This window comes from Zeus faber (genome assembly GCF_960531495.2).
Source record: "Zeus faber genome assembly, chromosome: 16".
In the NCBI taxonomy this organism is placed as follows: Eukaryota; Metazoa; Chordata; class Actinopteri; order Zeiformes; family Zeidae; genus Zeus; species Zeus faber.
The window spans coordinates 31,180,440-31,205,720 of record NC_137202.1 but is presented as its reverse complement, the minus strand read 5'-3'; the positions used below and the strand labels follow the sequence as shown (position 1 = coordinate 31,205,720).

General features: G+C 44.4%; 1 protein-coding gene across 1 annotated transcript in view; it reads left to right on the top strand.

The window, feature by feature from the left end:
- The window catches only part of LOC307242175 (uncharacterized protein), a gene marked incomplete at its 3' end in the record, with an annotated part of 106,586 nt that overhangs the window by 6,000 nt on the left and 75,305 nt on the right, over positions 1-25,281 (top strand). The window contains exon 8 of the mRNA XM_080016507.1: positions 5,500-5,544. Within this exon, the coding sequence (XP_079872633.1) occupies positions 5,500-5,544 (45 nt within the window). The remainder of the gene's footprint in view (positions 1-5,499; positions 5,545-25,281) is intronic.

The following is a 25,281-nucleotide window of genomic DNA, read 5'->3' as shown; positions in this document are numbered from 1 at the left end:
CATCTTTTTATGGGAAATAGTGAATCTTTGTTGGAGGTAAAATGTTCCTTACAATAAATATGGAAACGTGATGGAAAATGGAAGATGTGTTGCAAAAGGTCCAAAGATGGAGGAAAAGTTTTTATTTGACCTTAAGATCAGAAGGTTAGAAGGTTAAAAGGTTAGAAGGTTAACAGCAGTTGTGTAGTGCAGGGTATACACAGTTTATGGAGGCCACTTCTCAATCCCCTCTGAAGCACATAATTTAGTCGTGTCTTGCAGTAGCCAAATGATGAGAGCAAGTACTGCACGTCCATAGGCACAGGAAGTAGGGTGCTGAAGGTGTTGCAGCACCCCTCATTTCTGGATGCTCCTTGAGCTTCCTGCTTGCATTTGGAGCACTATCTGGAGCAGAATGCACTGTAGAGTGCTGGGTGTTGTCCAATGGTTTGACTGACAGATGTGTCGCAGGGCTAATGTGCAGTCCATTCAACATCCACATGGAAAGGCATGGGGCTGCATCGCCTTTCTGCCAAAATGTACATTATGAAGGAGGGCGTTTCATTTCAAATACATGTGATTTGTGGGTTGAACAAGCGTGTCCACGTCACTTGACGTCATCGCTTCAACTCAAAACTTTGCGCTGATGAGATGGCAGCATTTAGCATCTTCTAAACACTCTAACGCTTTAATTTCAATAATAGTTCTGGTGCTTCTAGTGATGGACACACCCGGGCTGTAAATCTTAACCAAACCAATGGGCAGAAGTTTTCTCACTGAGTGGACACCAAGAAGCACTGGCTGCTGTGGGTGACGTACATACTGCATTTTTGTGGTTATGATCGGTGCCGACACCTGACTAGAGGCCTTCACGGGACGCCATCCCTTCTGTACCCAGGACATTTGTCCTTAGATCGGATTAGAACCAACCATTAAAAAATTGATTCGTACCCGGGCCATTTAGCGGCGTCGTACAATCTGCGGAGGGCGGTGAGGGACGCTAAACGGACGTACAGAGACACCGTGGAGCTGCAGATGGAGCGGGGGGACACAAGACGCTTGTGGGAGGGGCTGCGAACAATAACAAACTACAAGAGCAGCTCCTCCCCAGCCACGAGTGCGGACGCCTCCCTGGCCAACCAACTGAACTCCTTTTATGCGCGGTTCGAGTCTGGCAGCAGCACCGCTAGCTCGCCGGCTAATTGGAGCTACACCGCTGGGGACGAGCGTGCACTCTCAGTGTCCGTGCACGAGGTCAGGAGGGCTCTGATGCGGCTGAACACCAGGAAAGCTGCGGGCCCAGACGGCATATCTGGGCGAGTACTGAAGACCTGTGCTAACCAGCTAGCTCCGGTGTTCACTACAATATTCAACATCTCCCTGGCTGAATCAGTGGTCCCATCCTGTTTCAAGAGGTCCACCGTCGTTCCTGTCCCGAAGATCGCCTCTCCAACCTGCCTGAATGACTACCGTCCGGTGGCCCTCACCTCGGTGGTCATGAAGTGTTTCGAGAGGCTGATTAAGGATTACATCTGCGCCTCCCTCCCCCGCACCTTGGACCCGTTGCAGTTCGCGTACCGGCAGAACAGATCCACGGATGACGCGGTCTCCCAGGTACTGCACACCACGCTCACGCACCTGGATGGCCAGAAGGGGGCCTATGTGAGAATGCTGTTCATTGATTATAGTTCAGCTTTCAACACCATAGTCCCCACCAGACTGGCTGTCAAGTTGTTGGAGCTAGGATTGAATGCTCCGCTGTGCACCTGGATCCTGGACTTCCTCACAGGCCGCCCCCAGTTGGTCAAGGTGGGGAAGTACATGTCAAGCTCCCTCACCCTGAACACAGGATCCCCCCAGGGCTGCGTCCTCAGCCCCCTACTGTACTCCCTGTACACACATGACTGTGTGGCCAGGTCCAGCTCCAACACCATCATCAAGTTTGCTGACGACACCGTGGTCGTGGGCCTGATCACCGACTGCGATGAGAAGGCCTACCGCGAGGAGGTGGCTGACCTGTCACTCTGGTGCCAGGACAACAGCCTCCACCTGAACGTCAGCAAAACCAAGGAGCTGATTGTGGACTTTAGGCGTGGATCACAATCGAGGACGCACGCGCCGTTGTGGATTAATGGGACTTCTGTCGATAGGGTGAGCAGCTTCAGATATCTGGGAGTCCACATCACTGAGGACTTAACATGGACTGTTCACACAGACACTCTGGTGAGAAAGGCGAGGCAGCGTCTCTACCACCTCAGGCAGCTGAGGAAATTCCGGGTCTCGGTGAGGATCCTCAAGTCCTTCTACTCTGGAGCAGTGGAGAGCATCCTGACAGGCAACATCACTGCCTGGTTTGGGAACTGTACTGCCCAGGACAGGCGGGCCCTGCAGAGGGTGGTGCGTTCAGCTGAACGTACCACTGGAACTACCCTCCCCCCCTTGCAGGAGTTATACACCAGGAGGTGTAGTAGCAGAGCCCGTAGGATCATGAAGGATCCTCATCACCCCAACAACGGACTGTTTCAGCTGCTGCGGTCAGGCAAGCGCCTCCGCAGTCACGCAGCGAGAACAGAGAGACTGAGACGGAGTTTCTTCCCTCAAGCCATCAGAACTGTCAATGCTGACCTCACCAGGGGTCCTAACTGAGCCATGCACTAGGCTCCACTACCTACTGTACTGTATGTAGCATACTGTACCGCATACTGTATCACTGTTCAGGGTTGTTCGTGATGCCGTATTGCTGCGCCGTACTGTTGTATACTGTGCTGTATTATCCCAAACACTACCTCACACTATTCACATTCACATGCCACTTTAATTCACATGCCACTTTAAATGCACATATCTGTATATACATAGCCATATTCCTTCAACCTATTCCATTTTATTTCAATTTATTTTTTATTGTATTTTATTCTATATATTTTTTATCTTATTCTATAAGTATTCCACTTACTGTATTACGTTTTAGGAGTCAGTTAGTCGGTCTATTAGAAAGTAATTTTCTACTTTTTATTTTATTTTATTTTAGTACTTTTTCCTAGGACATATTGTGTGCTATCACCGGGTGCGTTGCATTACATTTCACTGCATATATGTATGGAAGTATGTATATGTATGTGACAAATAAAAATCTTGAATCTTGAATCTTGAATCTTGAATCTTTATTTCAAAGACATTATAGAACCAACCGGATGCATGTGATGGGGTGATAATAAAACATTGACATGAACATTGAACCAGGTGCGGGTCCTGGGTTGGGTTCTGGTGGTCAGGTGCTGGTCGACCCGGAAAGACCTCTTCACCAGACTACTACTAGTTGAGTGGCTGGACAATGATGCAGCATAACTAAATAAAATAAATCTATTATGTATATATCGTATCTTACTGTGGCAGTCCCGCCTGCCACAAGCCACCCGAGTGGTGTTTCCAGGGACCTCCGGCACAGAGACACAGACGGTGGGGTTGCAACGCACCCGGTGATAGCACACAATATGTCCTAGGAAAAAAATAAAAGTCAAAAATTCCTTTCTAATAGACCGACTAACTGACTCCTAAAACGTAATACAGTAAGTTGAAAGTTATAGAATAAGATAAAAATATATAGAATAAAATACAATAAAAATAAAATGAAATAGATAGAGGGAATATGCCTATGTATATACAGATATGTGCATTAAAGTGGCATGTGAATTAAAGTGTCATGTGAATGTGAATAGAGTGAGGTAGTGTTTGGGATAATACAGCACAGTATACAACAGTACGGCGCAGCAATACGGCATCAGGAACAACCCTGAACAGTGATACAGTATGCGGTACAGTATGCTACATATAGTACAGTAGGTAGTGGAGCCTATGTGTTAGGACCCCTGGTGAGGTCAGCATTGACAGTTCTTATGGCTTGCGGGAAAAAAAATGGATGGATGAAAATGGATGTTGTCTGTAACTTGGCATGGACAGTTTCACGGCTTTAAGAGTTCATATGTAAGCACGTACATAAATGCTACCATTCCCTTAAATACCCACTGTTTTAGTATTTATAGAGCTTACTGTGCGTAATCACCGGGTGTCATGACATTTCACTGCATATATGTATGAACGTATGTATATGTATGTGACAAATAATCTCTTGAACTTGAACTTGAAGAGATTTTCTTCACGTAAACAGTGGCTAACTATGTAGTTGTCTTACCTTAGCTTCTTACATTACCTTTGATTGCTCTTCTATGGCTAGTGGTACAGTTCATTGACCTGCTGCCTTACAGCAAGAAGGTACTGGGTTCGATTCCCACCTGGAGCGCTGTTGGCACCATGCTCTACTGGAATCGTTTCTCTGGAATTGGTCTCAGGGCTGCTCACTGCTCCTGGCTGCTTCCTGGAGGAGGGACAGCTGGGCTGGGATGGGACGGGACTGGGTTTCTCTGGCCACCTGTGTGTGTTAAGTGCATTCGCACCTGTGAGACAAAAATATATATGTTGTTCTTCTAGTGTTAATTCCTTAATGATCCTTCCTCCCTCAAGTCAAGCAGCAGCAGTGACACCACAGTTTGGAAATATTACTGGCCCATTTTTGGCTGAACTAATTATGCAAGAGTGGTCTTGCATGTCACCGAGTATTGTATTGTATCATATCATGTCGACTCGTATGTATCGACTTGTATCGTGGTATCATATCTTATCGACTTGTATCGTGGTATCATATCTTATCGACTTGTATCGTGGTATCATATCATATCGACTTGTGTCGTGGTATCATATCTTATCGACTTGTGTCGTGGTATCATATCATATCGACTTGTGTCGTGGTATCATATCTTATCGACTTGTATCGCGGTATCATATCATATCGACTTGAATCGTGGTATCATATCACATAAAGAACTTAAATCACATACATCTCATAAATATAATCGTCACACACCGCACACTAGGAACTATAAAGTAGTTTGTGACAGTGGTGGAAAATAACATCAATAACAAATGGAAGTACAAGTACTATGTACTGTATAGTGTCTGCGCTCACTGAAGTATAAGGATATGAAAAGTATACAAAGAGACTTTTGTCTTTTACTATATTCAAAATAAAATATCAGTGCTTTTTATGCTCCTTTTTTCTGTTGTTTTCATTTTTTTTAACTCAGGATTTATAGTTGCATATCCTTGTTATGAGGACACCATCTGGAGTGGTTTCTAGAAAAGGTTCAGTAGTACTTTATTAGACTCTATATCATATCAAGGAAATGACAACTGCTTTCATTTTTAGTAGTTGAAATACCTTTACGGAAAGTACTTATTTACTATACTTTCACTGATGTGAAGTCATGGTGTGTCAGGGTATTAACCCTTTCACTGCAGTAAAATGTTGTGTGTTATTTCACTGTCTGTTTCTTTCCTCCGTGCACTGCTCATGCAAACCAACATGCAATGCATTGTGGGTGCTCAGTGATACCTTTGTATAATGTTTGAAATTAGTTTATTTCTAAGAATGTATTTATTTCTGACTGTTGTGTTCCTCTGCAGGGAGATGCCGGCCGTCCAGGACCCAAGGGCGACAAAGGAGATGAGGTAAGGACAGACCTAACCAAGCAACTAAACTGAGCAACTGAGCAAAGTTTGGGCTTTGAAGGAACATGTTTCCTGTTATGAAGCGTTGAGAGTCAGACACTAGTGACATAAAGAGCAGCTTCAATCTCCACTGAACTCATGTGGAAATGATGCAGCAATTCTATTGAAGAATAATTTCATTGTTATGTTTGTAACTTAGAAATACAGCTGGTAGCCACGCCTACCTTCAAATCTGAAATGGCCCGTGGAGTTGACTGTTGACATGACGTCGGGAAACAGGACGGAGCGAGTGCTGCAGCGTTTTTAATTTAATCCCACCTGGAGTGCCCTGTTGCCTTTTAGAAAAATAGTGTTTTATTTGATATTGTTGAAGCTAGAGTTACAGTACTTCACCATCCTGAATATCTGCTAAACTGACTGGACTGGTCTTTGTTGGACTGGTCTTTGTTGGACTGTGCTGAGCTGGACTGAGCTGGAGCTTTTTCTGGTTTATTCTGGATTATTCTGGTTCATTCAGGTTGATGCTGGTTTATTCTTCTTCAGAATAACCCTAACCCTTCATTCTGCCTCAGAAGGTTAAGGGCGCCTCGAAGCTGTTCTCTTGGATGATTTTTGAAAAATTAAGTAGAAATATGACAATTAGGTCTCAGAATAATTTGTAGTTTGTTAAAGGTTGTGTTGTGACAAAATGAAGAATATAAGAGCTATTACATTAAGCAGTGTTTGAATTGGATATGAAAATTCATCTCAGTATCCGTCATTATCGGATACAGATAATAAAGTCTGATAAGATCACACTTTGAAACTACCCATAATGCCTTTCAAACCAGCTTACACACATTTCTAATGTTATTTAATGGGACCTATTATGCTTTTCCTTATTTTCTGCCCTAAATATAACGTTGCAATGTGGAATGTTCAAATTTGATGTGGCCAAAGTGTTAAATGAGGTAAACTAATGACAATGACCGGGGATGGTAGCTCAGGGGGTAGAGCTGGTCGTCTATCCGCTCATCTGCTCTATCCGATCCGCTGTGCAGAATGACTATAAATATCATAGCGTATCTGATTAGCATTGCACCGTAACAACCCGAACAGGTCCTCCAACCACCCGGGAAGTGGGTAGATGTCGGGTGTCGGCCCACAGCACGTCAGTTCGACGTCGTCTCAGTCGTGGACGGGCAGGAGCCATTGGTGTTGGAGGGGTAGTGGGATTTGTACCCGCGGTGGTGGGGCTTATTGTTGGGGACCGTCTGAGGTCGTGAGGCCCCAGATTACCAAAGCGGCCACGGTTGCCGTCGATCGTCAGGACCTAGGCACTGAGCGCATCCCTCCTGCTCGACGTAGTGGATTCCATGGCTGCATTGTATAAGGCCAGTTCGCTAAGGGCGTTCAGGGATAGGTTTCTACCGACTGTAGGCGACAAGAGACCCTATTGGATATCACCACGCCTCTCTATCGGACTTCCCCCTTCTGCCTGAATCTTCCTTCTACTGCTGTCCAGCCAGGCGCTGCGGCCTACGGCTGGCTGGCTATCTCCCCCTCCTCTGGGGGTTCCCTCCGACAGTGGCTGGCGTGGATACAGGTGGCCCTTTCTGCGACCTTCACTGCTGATGCTGTGACAAGCAGGATCTAGTATGGTCCTCTCCACCTGGGGTCGCTCAACCTTTTCCTCCGGAAGTCCTTGACCACTATCCAATCTTCGGGTTGCGTTAGGGTAGGGCAGCTTTGACCTGTAGGTGGGTTTGTCTAAGCACTGTGAGAAGGTTATGACAGCAAGTCATCATTACATCGTCTGTCCCTTCTAGTGTTTGGGGACTAGTGGGTGTGGCCAGGCACGTGTTCATGGGCTGGCCATGCAGCTAACCACTATGCGTTCGCACTAATGGTAGACACGTCACCCAGTCCATGCCCGTTTCCTTCATTGCCTTAGTCAGTTTGTTTTTTAAATGTACCGTTAGCACATTCTACCATTCCTCCGCTCTGGGGGTGGTAGGCGCAGTGTTTTGAGATTTAGATGTAGGTAGGCCGCTAATTGTTTGAGTGCCCCATTTACAAAATGTGGGCCATTATCTGGGCACCGATATCGTGAACGACCCCGCGAGCATATCGGCTGTGGGTGTAGACAGTAAGAGAGTGTATGGTTGGTCTGGGTTTGGTAAACCTAATGTTGGCGACTTGCTGAGGGCCTTTTTTAGGTCCTAAAATGCCGCGTCTGCGTCGTCAGTCCATTCTACTTCGTCCTGGCCCCTCATGTCATAACCGTGGGCCATATCCTCAGGGGGCTGTGTCAGTCGTGCATAGTCAGCCTAGAAAGCCTAGAAATGACATTTGCAGCTTCTTGGTGTGGGGGCGAGGTATTTTTAGAATCACGTCTACCCTCTCGGGCCTATTTCCTTCCCTTTTTCTAAAAGGGCATGACTAGTATGTCACTTCTGAACAGGCTCTTTGTAATTTTGACTTGTTTACTTTGTGGCCATTTTTTGCTAGGTATTTTAGCAATAATACTGTGTCTGCCTCACAGGTTTGCTGGTTAGGGGAGCATATTAATAAATCGTTTACACTAATCCATATTAAAAAATTGGATTAGTGTGCTGCCATGTTTGAACTTGAAACCATCAAGGTTTTCGCCTAATGCAGCACTGAATACTGCGGGGGAGTCCGCGTACCTCTGGGGCATGCGGGTCCATGTGTGACGGTTATCTTTAAATGTGAACGTAAACCACTGCTGAGACGTCTCTTCCACTTGTATATTGATGAATGCATTTGCCAAATCAATCACAGTAAAAACCTTTGAATCGCCGGGTACTTGGGCCAGGATGGTAGTGGGATTAGGGACCACCAGGGCACGGCAATGAACAGCACCATTTACCCCCCTAAGGTGTTGTACAAATCGCCAGTTCACCCCATCCACCTTGAGGACTGGGAGTATGGGTGTGTTACATGGGGAAGTGTGGCATGGTATGACAATTCCTCTTTCTAACAGCGAGTCAAAAAGAGGTGCAATGCTGATCTCAGCCTCCATTTTTAAAGGGTACTGCGGTTTGCATGGCCTCTATGAACATTTTGGATGTACCTGTAGTGGGGTAGCTCCAGCCATTAGGCCCACATTGTGTTTGTCCTGAGCCCACAGGTGCTCTGGCACAGAGGCCAGGAGCACCTCTTGATCTTCTGTCAACACGCACTGTAGGGGCCTTGTGGCGCAGCTATAATGTTGTTTACCTGGCACCAGGAGTACGGCTCGTTCATAGGTTCTCGGTAGGCCCGGCCCCTGGGTGACGACGAGGGTTCCCCCGGGGTCGTGGCCTCCCAAGCCCCCAGTCCGTCTAGCCAATCTGTCCACCTGCCCAATCCTGGGCAGGATCTTTTTGTAACGACACAAAAACGTACTCTTCCTCATCCAATCCCACACTTGCTGTTACCTGTGTCTCATTCCAACTGAGATATTTAGCCCTAGCCAGGGTTGTCTGTTTCCCTTTTTAAAACCATTTGCTCTCCATCTTGTGGTCTGCTTTGGCAGCTAAAAATGCTGTCACACGTAAATCTTCTGCGGGCATGACATCTCCTCCCGGACAAACTCTATGAGCATGTCATAATAACTCTGTCGTAACTGACCTTGGACCATCCATTTCTAATTCCCAGGAATAAAACAAGAGGGGCCTGAGCCTAATTAAGCCATCAGACAAGAGGGGTTCACGTCCCTCACCACATGTGCCCCTGCCACGTTACATACAATCGAAATACCTGCACACATTAAATCTTGACCACACAGATTTATAGGGTAAACTGCTATCTGTATGAACGAGTGTGTCACTCGCTGGCCGGGGCCCTCCCCCTCCTCCACAAGAACAGCGACGGTGAAAGGCTCCACTGTCTTGGTCCCTTCGACCCTGATGGTACAAATTGTTTGTCTGTTCAGGGCCAGGACGAGCGTCAGTTCAGACGGCCGTATGACAGGATGCCCTGCCCCGGAATCTCAAACTTCTTCATTAACAAGAGTTAGGGTTAGGGGTTATCATAGGAACTGCTTGGCCTCTAGTCAGGATGGGTTCAGGGACATAGATGTTGTAGAACGGGGCTGGGGGCGGTGGTATGGTCATCAATGGCGGATACAGCACCGGAGCGTTGGGCCTAGGGGCCGGCGGGATCAGCACTGCAGCCGAGGGGGGCAACGGCCACGGCCCATCTAAACCTGAGTCAACTTTGGGAAACTTGCCGGAGTCAGGGTTAATTTGCTCTGCAGATTTATTCACACATTTCTCCTCTCTTGTTATTGCTTCCCTCTCCCAAGTAGCAAAAATCCTCCAATCAGGGCATTGTTTCTTGCGCTATTTAACTTCATCATATTACTCTAGTTTCGTTCTCAACTGATCTATTTGTCTTGTGCTAAAACTACCATTTGTGGGAAAACCGAGTTTCTCCCAGAATCCCAATTGTAATACCACTGTCCCACCACTTTTTATCATAATTTTTGCTGGACCTGTCCATTCAGAGGGGCCCTTTCATTTCAACCCAGACTTTAAGGCGCCTCCCTGTATTGATTATATTTGTCGACCTTTGCTACCTAAATAATTACATTTAGGACCCTGACAGGGGGAAGTTTAACTTGTCCCCGGGACAATCGGTGTTAAACAACCTTTAGCCTAAAATATGTCCCCAGCGTATATTCAGTTGTTGTAATTTCACCTTTTCACGCGTAGTTTGTTCGTGGATCTCGTGTCCTAGATTCTGTCCGATCGGCTTGACTGAGGCGCCTGCTTCTCCTCCCGTTTCGATTACGTCACGGGCAAGTTTAGGCTTCCCTGGTCCCAGACCACAGCCGTACGGTTCAACCTGTAAAGGATCGGGTCAGATATCTGAGAGATCCTGCTGACAACGCCAATAATTGTTGTTGAAATTCTAGCCACTCAGGTGGTGGTCGATGCGTGGGGTGAGATAGTTCAGGTTAAACAGAAAACACAACAACTGTCACTTTGTCTAAGTTTATTGCGTATAACATTAATCAGTGGGGAGCACTTCACAAGTCACACAGAAAAGTAAAGAGCATCTCCCCTGAACCAGCCAGCTTCGGGGTTTTTTATCGCGTAGCTCACATGGACCGTGACTGTGAGGGTGTCACAAAGGCTGTTGCCGAGGGTGTAGTCATAAGCATAGGTCACAAAGGCAGTTGCAATTGTTTCAGCAGTTTCAACATGTTTCATCATCTTGGTCGGTATTTTTCCATTATGCTGGCAAAAGAGCTGGAGTTGGTCACCGGGCGCTGCACTGCGACTGCCCACTGCTCCCTGGTAGAGGATAGGTCAAATGTAGAAGACTCATTTCGTTGTTTCCTACTTGTACAATGACAATTAAGAGATATTCTATTCTATATTGAGAGATCCATTAGAACAGCAGTGATGTATCGAGCCATCACCATGGCAACCCCCACCCCCCCATACTGCTATCTGATTGGACACATCGTCGCTGTGGTTACATGATGTAAAACTTTATGGAGTGGAATCAAATTCACTGTAGATCGATCATCGTCACTTATCTTCAGATCAATAAATTCAAACACTGAACTGCTAAAGAGAAGCTAAGATGGACGACCTCTGACCTCCACGGTGTCTGGTCAGTTTGACACTGCATTTTAAACATTGGCCCATGGACACACAGTACAATGCAGAGGTCTTACATCTTCTATCTTTTGTCTTCTATCTTCCTATGGATGTGGTGGAATCTTATTTCAAACTTAAAAAACACTTCAAGCGAGACACAGAAAGGCAGAGTTGTGTGAATGTTCGGAGTGAAACTTCCCGCCGCTCCGGCTTTGAAGCAAAAGACAAAACAATACGTCCAGAAGAAACTCTGAAGAGGAACTGAGGAAAGGATTCAGTTCCACAGCAGAAGACAATGTGAGCAGAGCGTTAAATCATCTGCTCCGCCCCTTGTCCTAACAATCTGACTTCTGGGAAACTTGGACCATGTTTCAAAATATGAAACAGCTTGAGTGATGAGCAGCCTTCCTCAGCTCCATCCTCCATATGAGCTCCAGCCTCCACTTCAGCTCCATCCTTCATATCAGCTCCATCCTCCATATCAGCTCCAGCCTCCACTTCAGCTCCATCCTCCATATCAGCTCCAGTCTCCACTTCAGCTCCATCCTCCATATCAGCTCCAGCCTCTGTCAGCTGCATCCTCTATGTTACCTCCATCCTCCATATCAGCTCCAGCCTCCACTTCAACTCCAGCCTCCATGTCAGCTCCATCCTCCATGTCACCTCCATCCTCCATGTCAGCTCCAGCCTCCACTTCAGCTCCATCCTCCATATCAGCTCCAGTCTCCACTTCAGCTCCATCCTCCATATCAGCTCCAGCCTCTGTCAGCTGCATCCTCTATGTTACCTCCATCCTCCATATCAGCTCCAGCCTCCACTTCAACTCCAGCCTCCATGTCAGCTCCATCCTCCATGTCACCTCCATCCTCCATGTCAGCTCCAGCCTCCACTTCAGCTCCATCCTCCATGTCAGCTCCAGCCTCCACTTCAGATCCATCCTCCATGTCACCTCCATCCTCCATGTCAGCTCCATCCTCCATGTCAGCTCCAGCCTCCACTTCAGCTACATCCTCCATGTTAGCTCCAGCCTCCACTACAGCTCCATCCTCCATGTCACCTCCATCCTCCATGTCAGCTCCATCCTCCATGTCACCTCCATCCTCCATGTCAACTCCAGCCTCCACTTCACCTCCATCCTCCATGTCACCTCCATCCTCCATGTCACCTCCATCCTCCATGTCAGCTCCAGCCTCCACTTCAGCTCCATCCTCCATGTCAGCTCCATCCTGGTTCCTTCTCCCCTCTCTCACTCTGGTGAAAACCAGTTTGTTCCGTGTGGAGCTTGCATGTCCCCCCTACCCCACCACCCCCACCCTAAAAGACGTCAGGTCTGCACCCCTGCCATCCCCATTGAGCAAGGCACTGGCTGTAGCTGAGATGGAGTTGGTCACCTTCTCCTCGTTCATGGCCGTGGGAATCCACTGCACGACCTTCATTAAGTATCAAGGTCACAGGAAGTTGTGACCCTGTGCTTCCTGTCCAGAAGCACTCCAGAGAAGCTGCTGCAGGACCTCTCAGGACCTTCCAGGACCTTCCAGGACCTTCCAGGACCTTCCAGGACCCTCTAGGACCTTCTTCTTTCACCTTCTATAGAGCAGCTGGAATCTGTCTCAGCTTTCTGTCCTGATGATTTTTAAACAGGAAGTCACCTGAAGAGGGCGGGGCCCTCCTGTCCCTCAGCCAATCAGGTTAGGGCACGAGGAGGGAAAGTCTAACAACTGAAAAATAAATGATGGGGGTTTGTCTCTTTTGAACACACATAAATCATTATTATTATTAAGTAATGTTTTTTGTAAATATATAAAAGTGCAAAGATCTAGAAACGTAAACGTGAATTATGGATTTTAATTTATCCATTTAATATCAATAAGTTTTGTTTTTTCTTGTCATGAGCAAGTCTGTTTTTGTTAGATATCTTTACCGTTCTGAATTTTACCAGCTCTCTGATCGGTCTGTATTGTACACTGTGTACAATACCAACCATCTCATCTCATCACACTTTATATACTATATTTACTATATGCACTATATATACTATATACACTATACTATATATACTATATACACTATACTATATATACTATATACACTATATACACTTTATATACTGTATATGCTATATATACTATATACACTTTATATACTATATTTACTATATATACTTTATATATTATATACACCAGCCACACCCGTGAAATAACACGGGTCCTCGCTTACCGTTCAATTTGCTTAATGACCTGGTTGTAGGAACGGATATTATATTATATTATTATTATATTTATAGATATTATATATCTATATATATATTATACTATTCGATTTCACCAAAGTCCTGACCCACATTTTAACCTAAAACTCCACCATTCAGACTAAATGGGACTAAACTCTATGCCACAAGATAAATAATCAATACAGAGTTGAACATTATTATTATTGAGACTTTGAAGATGAAGTTGTGGATGTATGAGCGCGAGGAGGGCACTGACCTACATGCAGCTCTTTGGGAGGATTACTACACGGTTACTGCGACACAAAGTACTTCCAGCATTATACTGCCATCCAGGATTCTAATTCACTGCAAAGGGATTAAAGTGCTGTGATTAATCCCAGTCCCCCAGGAAATTAAAAAGATAAGTAGCGTCTCAGAAGAATGCAGCTTACTCCAAGGGAAATCCATTTTCCAGCCGTGCACATAAAACCACACGGAGGCGTAATTGTGAAATTAAAACCAATTTTCTTTTTACAAAACCCTCCATTTGTTTTGTACCTATTACACGTCTCCTGCCCCTGGCGTGTGTTTTCCATTAGTTGCCCTCATTCAATTTCCAGCCATTGTAGCTCTGAAATGAACAATGAATGTTATTCAGCAGCCGATCTCCCATTAACTGCCAAACGTTTACCTTCTGTCTGGGCGGGGCTAAACCTTCTGTCTGGGCGGGGCTAAACCTTCTGTCAGGGCGGGGCTAAACCTTCTGTCAGGGCGGGGCTAAACCTTCTGTCTGGCGGGGCTAAACCCTCTGTCTGGGCGGGGCTTAACCTTCTTTCTGGGCAGGGCTAAACCGTCTGGGCGGGGCTTAACCTTCTGTCTGGGCGGGCCTAAACCCTCTGTCTGGGCGGGGCTTAACCTTCTGTCTGGGCGGGGCTAAACCTTCTGTCAGGGCGGGGCTAAACCTTCTGTCTGGCGGGGCTAAACCCTCTGTCAGGGCGGGGCTAAACCTTCTGTCTGGGCGGGGCTAAACCCTCTGTCTGGGCGGGGCTAAACCCTCTGTCTGGGCGGGGCTAAACCCTCTGTCAGGGCGGGGCTAAACCTTCTGTCTGGGCGGGGCTAAACCCTCTGTCTGGGCGGGGCTAAACCTTCTGTCTGGGCGGGGCTAAACCCTCTGTCTGGGCGGGGCTAAACCTTCTGTCAGGGCGGGGCTAAACCCTCTGTCTGGGCGGGTCTTAACCTTCTGTCTGGGCGGGCCTAAACCCTCTGTCTGGGCGGGGCTTAACCTTCTTTCTGGGCGGGCCTAAACCCTCTGTCTGGGCGGGGCTTAACCTTCTTTCTGGGCGGGCCTAAACCCTCTGTCTGGGCGGGGCTTAACCTTCTTTCTGGGCAGGGCTAAACCGTCTGGGCGGGGCTTAACCTTCTGTCTGGGCACTGAAGGAGACCAGTTTATTTAAACCGTTAACATCATTAACTAACGTCCTTATCTTCAAATTATGTTAATTATGTTAGTTATGGAAGTTAGTTAATTACATTAGTCAATGAAGTTAGTTAATGAAGTTAGTTAATGAAGTCAGTTAATGACGTCAGTTAATGAAGTTGGTTAATGAAGTTGGTTAATGAAGTTGGTTAATGAAGTTAGTTAATGTAGTTAGTTAATGTAGTTAATGAAGTAAGTTAATGAAGTTAGTTAATGAAGTCAGATAATGATGTCAGTTAATGAAGTTAGTTAATGTGTGTTAATGAAATTAGTTAATGTAGTTAGTTAATGTAGTTAATGAAGTAAGTTAATGAAGTTAGTTAATGTAGTTAATGAAGTTAGTTAATGAAGTTAGTTTATGTAGTTAGTTAATGTAGTTAATGAAGTTAGTTAATGAAGTCAGCTAATGACGTCAGTTGATGAAGTTAGTTAATGTAGTTAATGCAGTTAGTTAATGAAGTCAGTTAATGAAGTTAGTTAATGACGTTAGTTCATGAAGTTAGTTAATGACGTTAGTTAATGAAGTCAGTTAATGAAGTTAGTTAATGAAGTTTGTTAATAAAGTTAGTTAATGAATTCAATAAAATGAAGTTAGTGAATTAGGTCAGTTCATTACGTTAATTAATGAAGTTAGTTATTTACATAAGTAAGTGAAGTAAGTTAATTAAATTAGTTAATGAAGTTATTTAACGAAGTTAGTTAATGTAGTTAATGGAGATAGTTAATGCAGATAGTTAATGAAGTTAGTTTATGAAGTTAGTTAATGAAGTGAGTTAATAAAGCTAGTTAATGAAGTGAGTTAATGAAGTTACTTAATAAAGTTAGTTGATGGAGTTTGTTAATGAAGTTAGTTCATGTGGTTAGTTAATGAAGCTAGTTAATGAAGTTACTTAATGAAGTTAGTTGATGGAGTTTGTTAATGAAGTTAGTTAATGAAGCTAGTTAATGAAGTTACTTAATGAAGTTAGTTGATGGAGTTTGTTAATGAAGTTAGTTAATGAAGCTAGTTAATGAAGTTACTTAATGAAGTTAGTTAATGGAGTTTGTTAATGAAGTTAGTTAATGAAGTTAGTTAATGAAGTTAGTTGATGGAGTTTGTTGATGGAGTTTGTTAATAAAGTTAGTTAATGAAGTTAGTTAATGAAGTTAGTTGATGGAGTTTGTTAATGAAGTTAGTTAATGAAGTTAGTTAATGAAGCTAGTTAATGAAGTTTGTTGATGGAGTTTGTTAATAAAGTTAGTTAATGAAGTTAGTTAATGAAGTTAGTTGATGGAGTTTGTTAATGAAGTTAGTTAATGAATTCATTAAATGAAGTTAGTTAATTACGTTAGTTCATTACGTTAATTAATGAAGTTAGTTAGTTAGGTTAGTAAGTGAAGTAAGTTAATGAAGTTAGCTAATGGAGTTAGTTAATGAAGTAAGTTAATTATATGAGTGAAGTTTGTTAATTAAGTCAGTTAATTACATTAGTTAATGAAGTTAGTTAATTACATTAGTGAAGTTTGCTAATGAGGTCAGTTCATTACGTTTGTTAATGAAGTCAGTTAATTACATTAGTTAATGAAGTTAGTTAATTACATTAGTGAAGTTTGCTAATGAGGTCAGTTCATTACGTTTGTTAATGAAGTCAGTTAATTCTGTAAATGCACAATAGACCGGTATGGAAGGGAACGTGCGCAATGGACCGGTATGGAAGGGAACTGTCCACAATGGACCGGTATGGAAGGGAACGTGCGCATTGGACCGGTATGGAAGGAAACTGTACGTAATGGAATGATATGGAAGCGAAACATGCATTATTGCTTCTACGTGTCGTGTCCCGTTCCTCCATGCCCCGCCCCCAAGCTGTGTTCCATTCACACATATAGAAATATATTTATGACTCCCATTATTTATGATTCCCCATTGAAATGTTATCCCTGTGCAATTTGTAAGCTTTCATCTGTTTTATCCTGTTTTTGTAATGCACACTGACTCACCAAAACAAAAGGACTGCTCGGCTTGAAGACTCTCAGCTGACTGATGGGTTTCCCACTGATGACTGACTTTCAAGGGTCAGCCTTAGAAGTTAATTAAGGACGTTAGTTAATGAAGTTAGTTAAGTTCTTTAGTTATGGACGATAATGATAATACTACTACTACCACTAATTATAATAATAGTAATAACAGTAAGATTAGACAAGATAAGATAAACCTTTATTAGCCCCACACCAGGGAAAGTTACATTGTTCCAGCAGCAAACATTACATTTCACTGCATATATGTATGAAAGTATGTATATGTATGTGACTAATAAACCTCTTGATTCTTGAATCTTGAAAAGGGGACAGAAGAAAATAGAGAGCATCAAGGTAAGCACTATAAACAATATAAAATATATATATATTTAAAAAAACACCATAAATATGATAATATGATACAATTATAATAATAATAATAGTAATAACAATATAATCATAATAATATTATTATGTTTATTATTATTATTATTATTATTATTATTATTATTATTATTATTATTATTATTATAACAATAATGATAACAGTAATAACAATGATAATGATAATAATACTACTATTTATTATAATGATTATAATAATAATGGCAATAATAATAATAATAATAATAATAATAATAATAAACATAATAATAACAATGATAATGATACTACTACTACTACTACTACTACTACTACCACTACTACTACTACTACTACTACTACTAATAATAATAATAATAAATAATAACAACAATGGTAATGATAATAATAGTAATAATAACAATGATAATGAAAGTAATTATAGTGACTATAATAATCATAAGGACATCAAATGGGAACAGGGCAGCAGTTATTTTTAATTATACTATTTTTCATGGTAGACGCTGTGAAGGCTGTTTGGTTGTAAATATGTGTGTAAGCTGCATGTGGTTGTGTTTTAATTCCAAGGCCTGTTTTGCGCTCCCTAATATTAGGTCATCGTTCTGTTTTAAAGCACAGTTATTTCAGGCTGCAGGCGACACCCGAGACGGCAGAATGCCACGCATGTGATCTGGTGTCAGTTTGCAGATCTTTGGCTTCGGAGTCCTGAGGAGCTTACATCATGTTCACAAGGACACCAGGTCCACGATCCACCTTTTTTAGGAGAAGATTTGCTTAAATTCTCTTTACAAATCTGTTTTATGGCTGACATGTGCTGCTGTTCATTCATGAGGAGGTCCACAGGAGATGTTCTGAAGTGTCCCGCTCTGAACGTGGCCTCCTGGACCTGAGCATGTGGAAAGTTACGTCGGTATTTCCTGCTCTCACCCCGCTGGCATCCACCAGCCGGCGCTCAGATATCCATGTTCCTCTGAGGTCCAGTTCCAGAGCTTTAAAGACCTGCCAGTCACATTAACCCAGACACTGCACAAGAACCAGAACCTTCCAGAACCCTGCAGAAACGGCATGAGAACCAGAACCTTTCGGAACGCTTCAGATACTGCACTAGAACCAGAACCTTCCAGAACGCTGCAGATACTGCACTAGAACCGGAACCTTCCAGAACGCTGCAGATACTGCACTAGAACCAGAACCTTCCAGAACGCTGTAGATACTGCACTAAAACCAAACCTTCCAGAACGCTGTAGATACTGCACTAAAACCAAACCTTCCAGAACGCTGTAGATACTGCACTAAAACCAAACCTTCCAGAACGCTGTAGATACTGCACTAAAACCAAACCTTCCAGAACGCTGTAGATACTGCACTAAAACCAAACCTTCCAGAACGCTGTAGATAGTGCACTACAACCAGAACCTTCCAGAATGCTGCAGATACTGCACTACAACCAGAACCTTCCAGAACACTGCCGATACTGAACTAGAACCAGAACCTTCCAGAAAGCTGCCGATACTGCACTAGAACCAGAACCTTGTTGAACAGAATTAGTGGAGCTGTTGTCTTTCCAGATTATGCTCCAGTAGCATCCAGACACGGTGGACTGTGTTATTAGCGCCGCAGCTCCCACAGAGTTCTGACCGCGAGCTGCAGGACGTTCTGACCCCGTCTATCCGGTCCCTGCAGCCCACAAGTTAGCGCCACTAGCTAACACCACACCCCCCGGTCTTAGGGCCGGTGGTGGATACCGTGTGCCAAGTGGGCGGAGTGCGGCTAGAAGCGTCTTCCTCCCTGAAGGCTTCATTAGTGATTAGATCCTTCACATGCTCGTCCACAATGTGCCTCATGCGCCAATTTCTCTGTGTTTGTTCCAGAAAAATTTCTGGAAAAGACAATATATTTGACCCAGTTATAAATGATGATAACTATGGGTCGGTTAGTTGCTTCAATAACAAATTGTCTTTGCAGAGGCCTTACACAGGCTGAACTAAATCATGGAATTGTCCTGAAACATCCCGTAGGTTTTCCATTAAGGAGTCAAACTGTTTCCGTGGTATTTGGATAATGTGCTGCTTTAAATATTTATAGGCACGGTGACAATTAATTAATAACCTGCCAGTGTGTTATTCTCCCGTATCAAATGACTGGTCGCCTTCTAGCGCTTTGCTTACATTTGAAAACACATCCTGTGTCATTTTCCTGAGCAGCTCTTTAGGAGCCATAATGGAGCACATCCATCTCCTCTCTCCAGATGGTCCGTGTCACCTTTTAACAGCCTCCATGTCTCCACTTACCTCCTGCCAGGGCGGCATTCAAGAGCTTTTCAAAAGCTTCACTTTTATTCGACTGAGGATCTGTTAAAATGTTGTTTTGCACCTACCAGTGTCAGACAGAAATCTGCAGCGCAACGTATTGAACCGGAGCAGGACCGCTGAGCATCCTTCTTCCTTTCAGCAGGAAGTCGCAGCGTGTCGGCCGCTAAATGACTTTCATTCAACAGATTTTAATAAACAGACGGTGAGACGGCGACAGGACGTGGTGTTTTGTAAAAGCTGGAACTCAATTGCTGGTTTCACTGTGGAGCTCTGTGTGAACACAGCGTTCACATTAGGCTCATGGAATGTCATGGACAGTTATGTGACAGAAGCTTTGAACTGGGCCCCAGAACCAGAAGTGTTTTCAGCACTGTCCCTTGGAACCAGCGCACCTCCATATTGATCCTGACTTTGACATATTAACAGAAAAAAAGAGAAAGAGGTGAATGAACAACTAGACTACAGGAACTACAGGAGCAGCAGGATAGAGCAGGTCGCAGAGACACAGAGAACCCGACGCAGACACAACGCGACGCGACGCAGACTCAAGGTGATGCAGACACAACGTGACCCAGACACCATGTGAAGCAGACGCCAATTGACGCAATCACAACGCTACGCAGACACAACCTGACGCAGACACAACGTAATGCAGTCACAACGCTACGCAGTCACAACTCAATGCACAAAGCACACAACGCAGACACAACGTGGCACAGACACAAAGCGAGGCAGAGACAATATGATACAGACACAACGGGACGCAGACACAACATAACACAACGCAGACAATGCAACACAGACACAACTCGACACAGACACAAACGACACACACACAACCCGACGCAGACACAACGCGACGCAGACACAACGCGACGCAGACACCTGGTTAAACATCTCAGTACGTCCCTGGTCAAACATCTCAGTACGTCCCTGGTTTAACATCTCAAAATGTCCCTGGTTAAACATCTCAGTACCTACCTCGTGAAAGGTCTCAGGACGTCTCTGGTTAAACTTCTCAGTACGTCCCTGGTTAAACGTTTCAGGATGTCCCTGGTTAAACATCTCAGTACGTCCCTGTTTAAATGTCGAAGGACGTCTCCTTGTTAAACGTCTCAGCATGTCCCTGGTTAAACATCTCAGTACGTCCGTGGTTAAGCATCTCAGTATGTCCCTGGTTAAGCATCTCAGTATGTCCCTGGTGAAACATCTCAGTATGTCCCTGGTTAAACGTTTCAGGACGTCCCTGGTTAAATGTCTCAGGATGTCCCTGGTTAAACGTCTCAGTACGTCCCTGGTTAAATATCTAAGGACGTCTCCTTGTTAAACCTCTCAGCATGTCCCTGGTTAAACATCTCAGCAGGTCCCTGGTTAAACGTCTCAGGACGTCCCTAGTTAAACATCTAAGTACGTCCCTGGTTAAACATCTCAGGATGTCCCTGGTTAAACATCTCAGTACGTCCCTGGTTAAACATCTCAGTACGTCCCTGGTTAAACATCTCAGTATGTCCCTGGTTCAACGTCTCAGGCCGTTCCTTGTTAAACGTCTCAGGATGTCCATGGTTAAACATCTCAGTACGTCCCTGGTTAAATATCTCAGTACCTACCTTGTGAAACGTCTCAGGACATCTCTGGTTAAACGTCTCAGTATGTCCCTGGTTAAACGGCTCATGACATCCCTAGTGAAACTTCTCACAACATCCCTGGTTAAACGTCTCATGACGTCCCTGGTTAAACGTCTCAGTACGTCCCTGGTTAAACATCTCATGACGTCCTTGGTTCAGCGTCTTAGTATGTCCCTGTTTAAACATCTCAGGACATCCCTAGTTAAATGTCTCAGGACGTCCAATCTACATTCTGAACCAGAACCTGCAAATTTATTGTAAATAGTATGATGACATTAAACTACCTTTCTGTAGCTTCCTGAAAATCTCATCCCGTTCCATCAGTTTTCGAACGTTGGCGTGTCACCTGGATACTTTCGGTCAAATTTGGTGTTTTTTTTTGCTGAGGTGCCCTGGTGGTCACCTGGTAGAGCGTACCATTTTCAAAGTCCTTACAGGGTTAAATTCCAGCATGAGGTGCAAATTGGACACTCGACACGTGTAATTAATTAACAACAAGCAGAACAGCGAGCCGCTCAGCTCCGTGCAGCACACAAACAAAGGTACCAGTGGTGGTGGAGTGGGGCGCTTTGTGACATCACCATCATCTATGTGAAGCACCAGATGCACACCTGGAAAGCAACACTTGTGCATTCTTAACATGAGGGCAGAGGAAGTGCTGGAGAACGCGAGCACCAAGTGCCGGGTGTCACCTTCAAGGTCACACGTGCACGCGTGACATTGAAGGTCACGTTGAAGGTGCACCTGGCAGTCAACATTAACACGACTAAATCATTTACGAAACCTGGACTCTGATCCCCAACCAGAACCAACTATCATTCCATTTACTTTCATTGATTAACATTTACTCATTTACTCAGATTAGCAGCAGATTAACAGATTAGTGCGCATGTGTTTGCAGCCCACAGTGGATAGATGGATGGAGAAATGGATGGATGGATGGATGGATACTTTCATCCACAGGGGTAAATGGCCAGTGTTACAACAGCTCACAACCAAATAAATATGCAACAAATATGCATAACAATAAGAATAATAATTATGATAATAATAACAATAATAATAATGTTTTGTGGGAGATGATCAGGTTGGTCAGGGTAGTACTTAAATACAGCTCCATACACAGTGAGTTCTTTACAGTGAAGTAGGAACGCAGCTTCCGGGTTTCATCCTGACGCATCTTTCAGCTGTTTTTACATTAGAGGACAAACAGATGCTGGACGTCACCGCGCTGACATTCCTTGCGCTGTAAATGTCGCAGGAAATGTGTAGCTTCATACGACTGAATCCCAAGGTCACTTTTGAGCTCCATGCTTCCACAGTGGAACTGATTTATTCCCTCTAAAACTCATCTGGTAGGCTGAGGAATTTCTTATTGAAGGTATCACAGGTCAGAGCTGTCACTCAGTTTTATAGACAACGCTGCAAATAGCTCAACGCCTCCATCGTTAAACGTCTCAGTACATCCTTGGTTAAACATCTCAGTCCCTCTCTGGTGAAACGTCTCCGTAAATCCCTGGTTAAACGTCTCAGGATGTCGCTGTTTAAGCATCTCAGTAGTTAAACATTTTAGTACGTCCCTTGTTCAACGTCTCAGGACATCCCTGGTTAAATGTCTCAGTACGTCCCTAGTTAAACGTCGCAAGATGTCCCTGGTTAAACAAACATCCCAGTGCTTCCCTGGTTAAACGTCAAACGACGTCTCCTTGTTGAACGTCTCAGCATGTCCATTCTTAAATATCTCAGGACGTCCCTGGTTAAACATCTCAGGATGTCCCTGGTTAAACATCTCAGAATGTCCCTGGTTAAACATCTCAGTACGTCCCTGCTTAAACATCCAAGGACATCTCCCTGTTAATGTCTCAGTATGTGCCTGGGTAAACATCTCAGTTCGTCCCTGGTTCAACGTCTCAGGAAATCCCTCTTTACACTTCTCAGGACGTCCCTGGTTAAACATCTTAGCACGTCCCTGGTTCAACGTCTCAGGACATCCCTGGTTGAATGTCTCAGTACGTCCCTAGTTAAACGTCTCAAGACGTCCCTGGTTAAACAAACATCTCAGTGTGTCCTTGGTTAAATGTCTAAGAACGTCTCCTTGTTAAACGTCTCAGCATGTCCCTTCTTAAATATCTCAGGACGTCCCTGGTTAAACATCTCAGCACGTCCCCGCTTAAACATCCAAGGACAACTCCCTGTTAATGTCTCAGTATGGCCCTGGGTAAAGGTCTCAGGACGTCCCTGGTGAAACATCTCAGTTCGTCCCTGATTCAACGTCTCAGGACATCCCTCGTTAAACGTCTCAGGACGTCCCTGGTTAAAAGTCCTAGTACGTCCCTGGTTAAACATCTCAGCACGTCCCTGGTTCAATGTCTCAGGACGTCCCTGGTTCAACGTCTTAGGACGTCCCTGGTTAAACATCTCAGGATGTCCCCTGTTAAACATCTCAGTACATCCCTGGTTAAACATCCAAGGAGGTCTCCCTGTTAATGTCTCAGCATGTCCCTGGGTGAAGTTCTCAGTACGTCCCTGGTTAAACATCTCAGTTGATCCCTGGTTCAACGTCTCAGGACATCCCTCGTTAAATGTCTCAGGACGTCCATGGCAAAAAGTCCCAGTATGTCCCTAGTTAAACATCTCAGCATGTCCCTGGTTCAATGTATCAGAACGTCCCTGGTTCAACTTCTTAGGATGTCCCTTCTTAAATGTCTCAGGACATCCCTGATTAAATATCTCAGGACGTCCCTGGTTCAACGTCTAGGGCGTCCTTGGTTAAAAGTCTCAGGACGTCCCTTGTTACAGTCTCAGGACATCCCTAATTAAACTTTTCAGGGTGTCCCTGGTTAAACATCTCAGTATGTCCCTCGTTAAACATCTCAGGACATCCCTGGTTAAACATCTCAGCACATCCCTGGTTCATTGTCTCAGGACATTCCTGGTTCAACGTCTTAGGATGTCCCTGGTTAAACGTCTCAGTTCATCCCTGGTTTAACATCTCAGGACGTCCCTGGTTGAACATCTCAGGACGTCCCGGGTTGAATGTCTCAGGACGTCCCTGGTTAAATGTCTCAGATCCCTGGTTCAACATCTCAGGACGTCCCTGGTTAAACTTCTCAAGATGTCCCTGGTTAAACGTCTATTTTTATTTTTTAATATATATTTTTTCATAAACCCTTATCAGTCCTACAACAGGGAAATTCATCTAAGAACGTCTCCTTGTTAGACGTCTCAGCATGTCCCTCGTTGAACATTTCAGGATGTCCCTGGTTTAACATCTCAGAACGTCCCCCATTAAACGTCTCATAACATCCCTGGTTAAATGTCTCAGGATGTCCCGTGTTAAACTTCTCAGTACGTCCCTGGTTAAACATCTCATTAAATCCCTGGTTAAACAAACATCTCAGTACGTCCCTGGTTAAAAGTCTAAGGACGTCTCCTTGTTAAAGGTCTCAGCATGTCCCTTGCTAATCCTCTCAGGACATCCCTGGTCAAACGTCTTAGGACCTCCTTGGTTAAACATTTCAGGACATTCGTGGTGAAACATCTCAGTATTTTCCTGGTCAAACATCTCAGCACATCCCTGGTTCAGTGTCTCAGGACATTCCTGGTTCAACTTCTTAGGATGTCCCTGGTTAAACATATCAGTATGTCCCTGGTTCAACATCTCGGGATGTCCCTTTTTAGACCTCTCAGGACGTCCCTGGTTAAAAGTCTCAGGACGTCCCTTGTTCACAGTCTCAGCGTGTCCCTGATAAAATTTTTCAGGATGTCCCTGGTTAAACATCTCAGTATGTCCCTGGTTCAAGGTCTCAGGATGTCCCTGGTTAAACTTCTCAGGATGTCACTCGTTAAAAGTCTCAGTATGTCCCTGGTTAAAAGTCTCAGGACGTCTCCTTGTTAAATGTCTCAGCATGTCCCTGGTTTAGGGTTTCAGTATGTCCCTGGTTTAACATCTCGGTATGTCGCTGGTTAAACATCTCAGTACGTCCCTGGTTAAACATCTCAGTATGTCCCTGGTTAAACATCTAAGGATGTCTCCTTGTTAAATGCCTCAGCATGTCCCTGGTTAAACATCTCAGTACGTCCCTGGTTAAACATCTAACTATGTCCCTGGTTCAACGTCTCAGGACGTCACTGA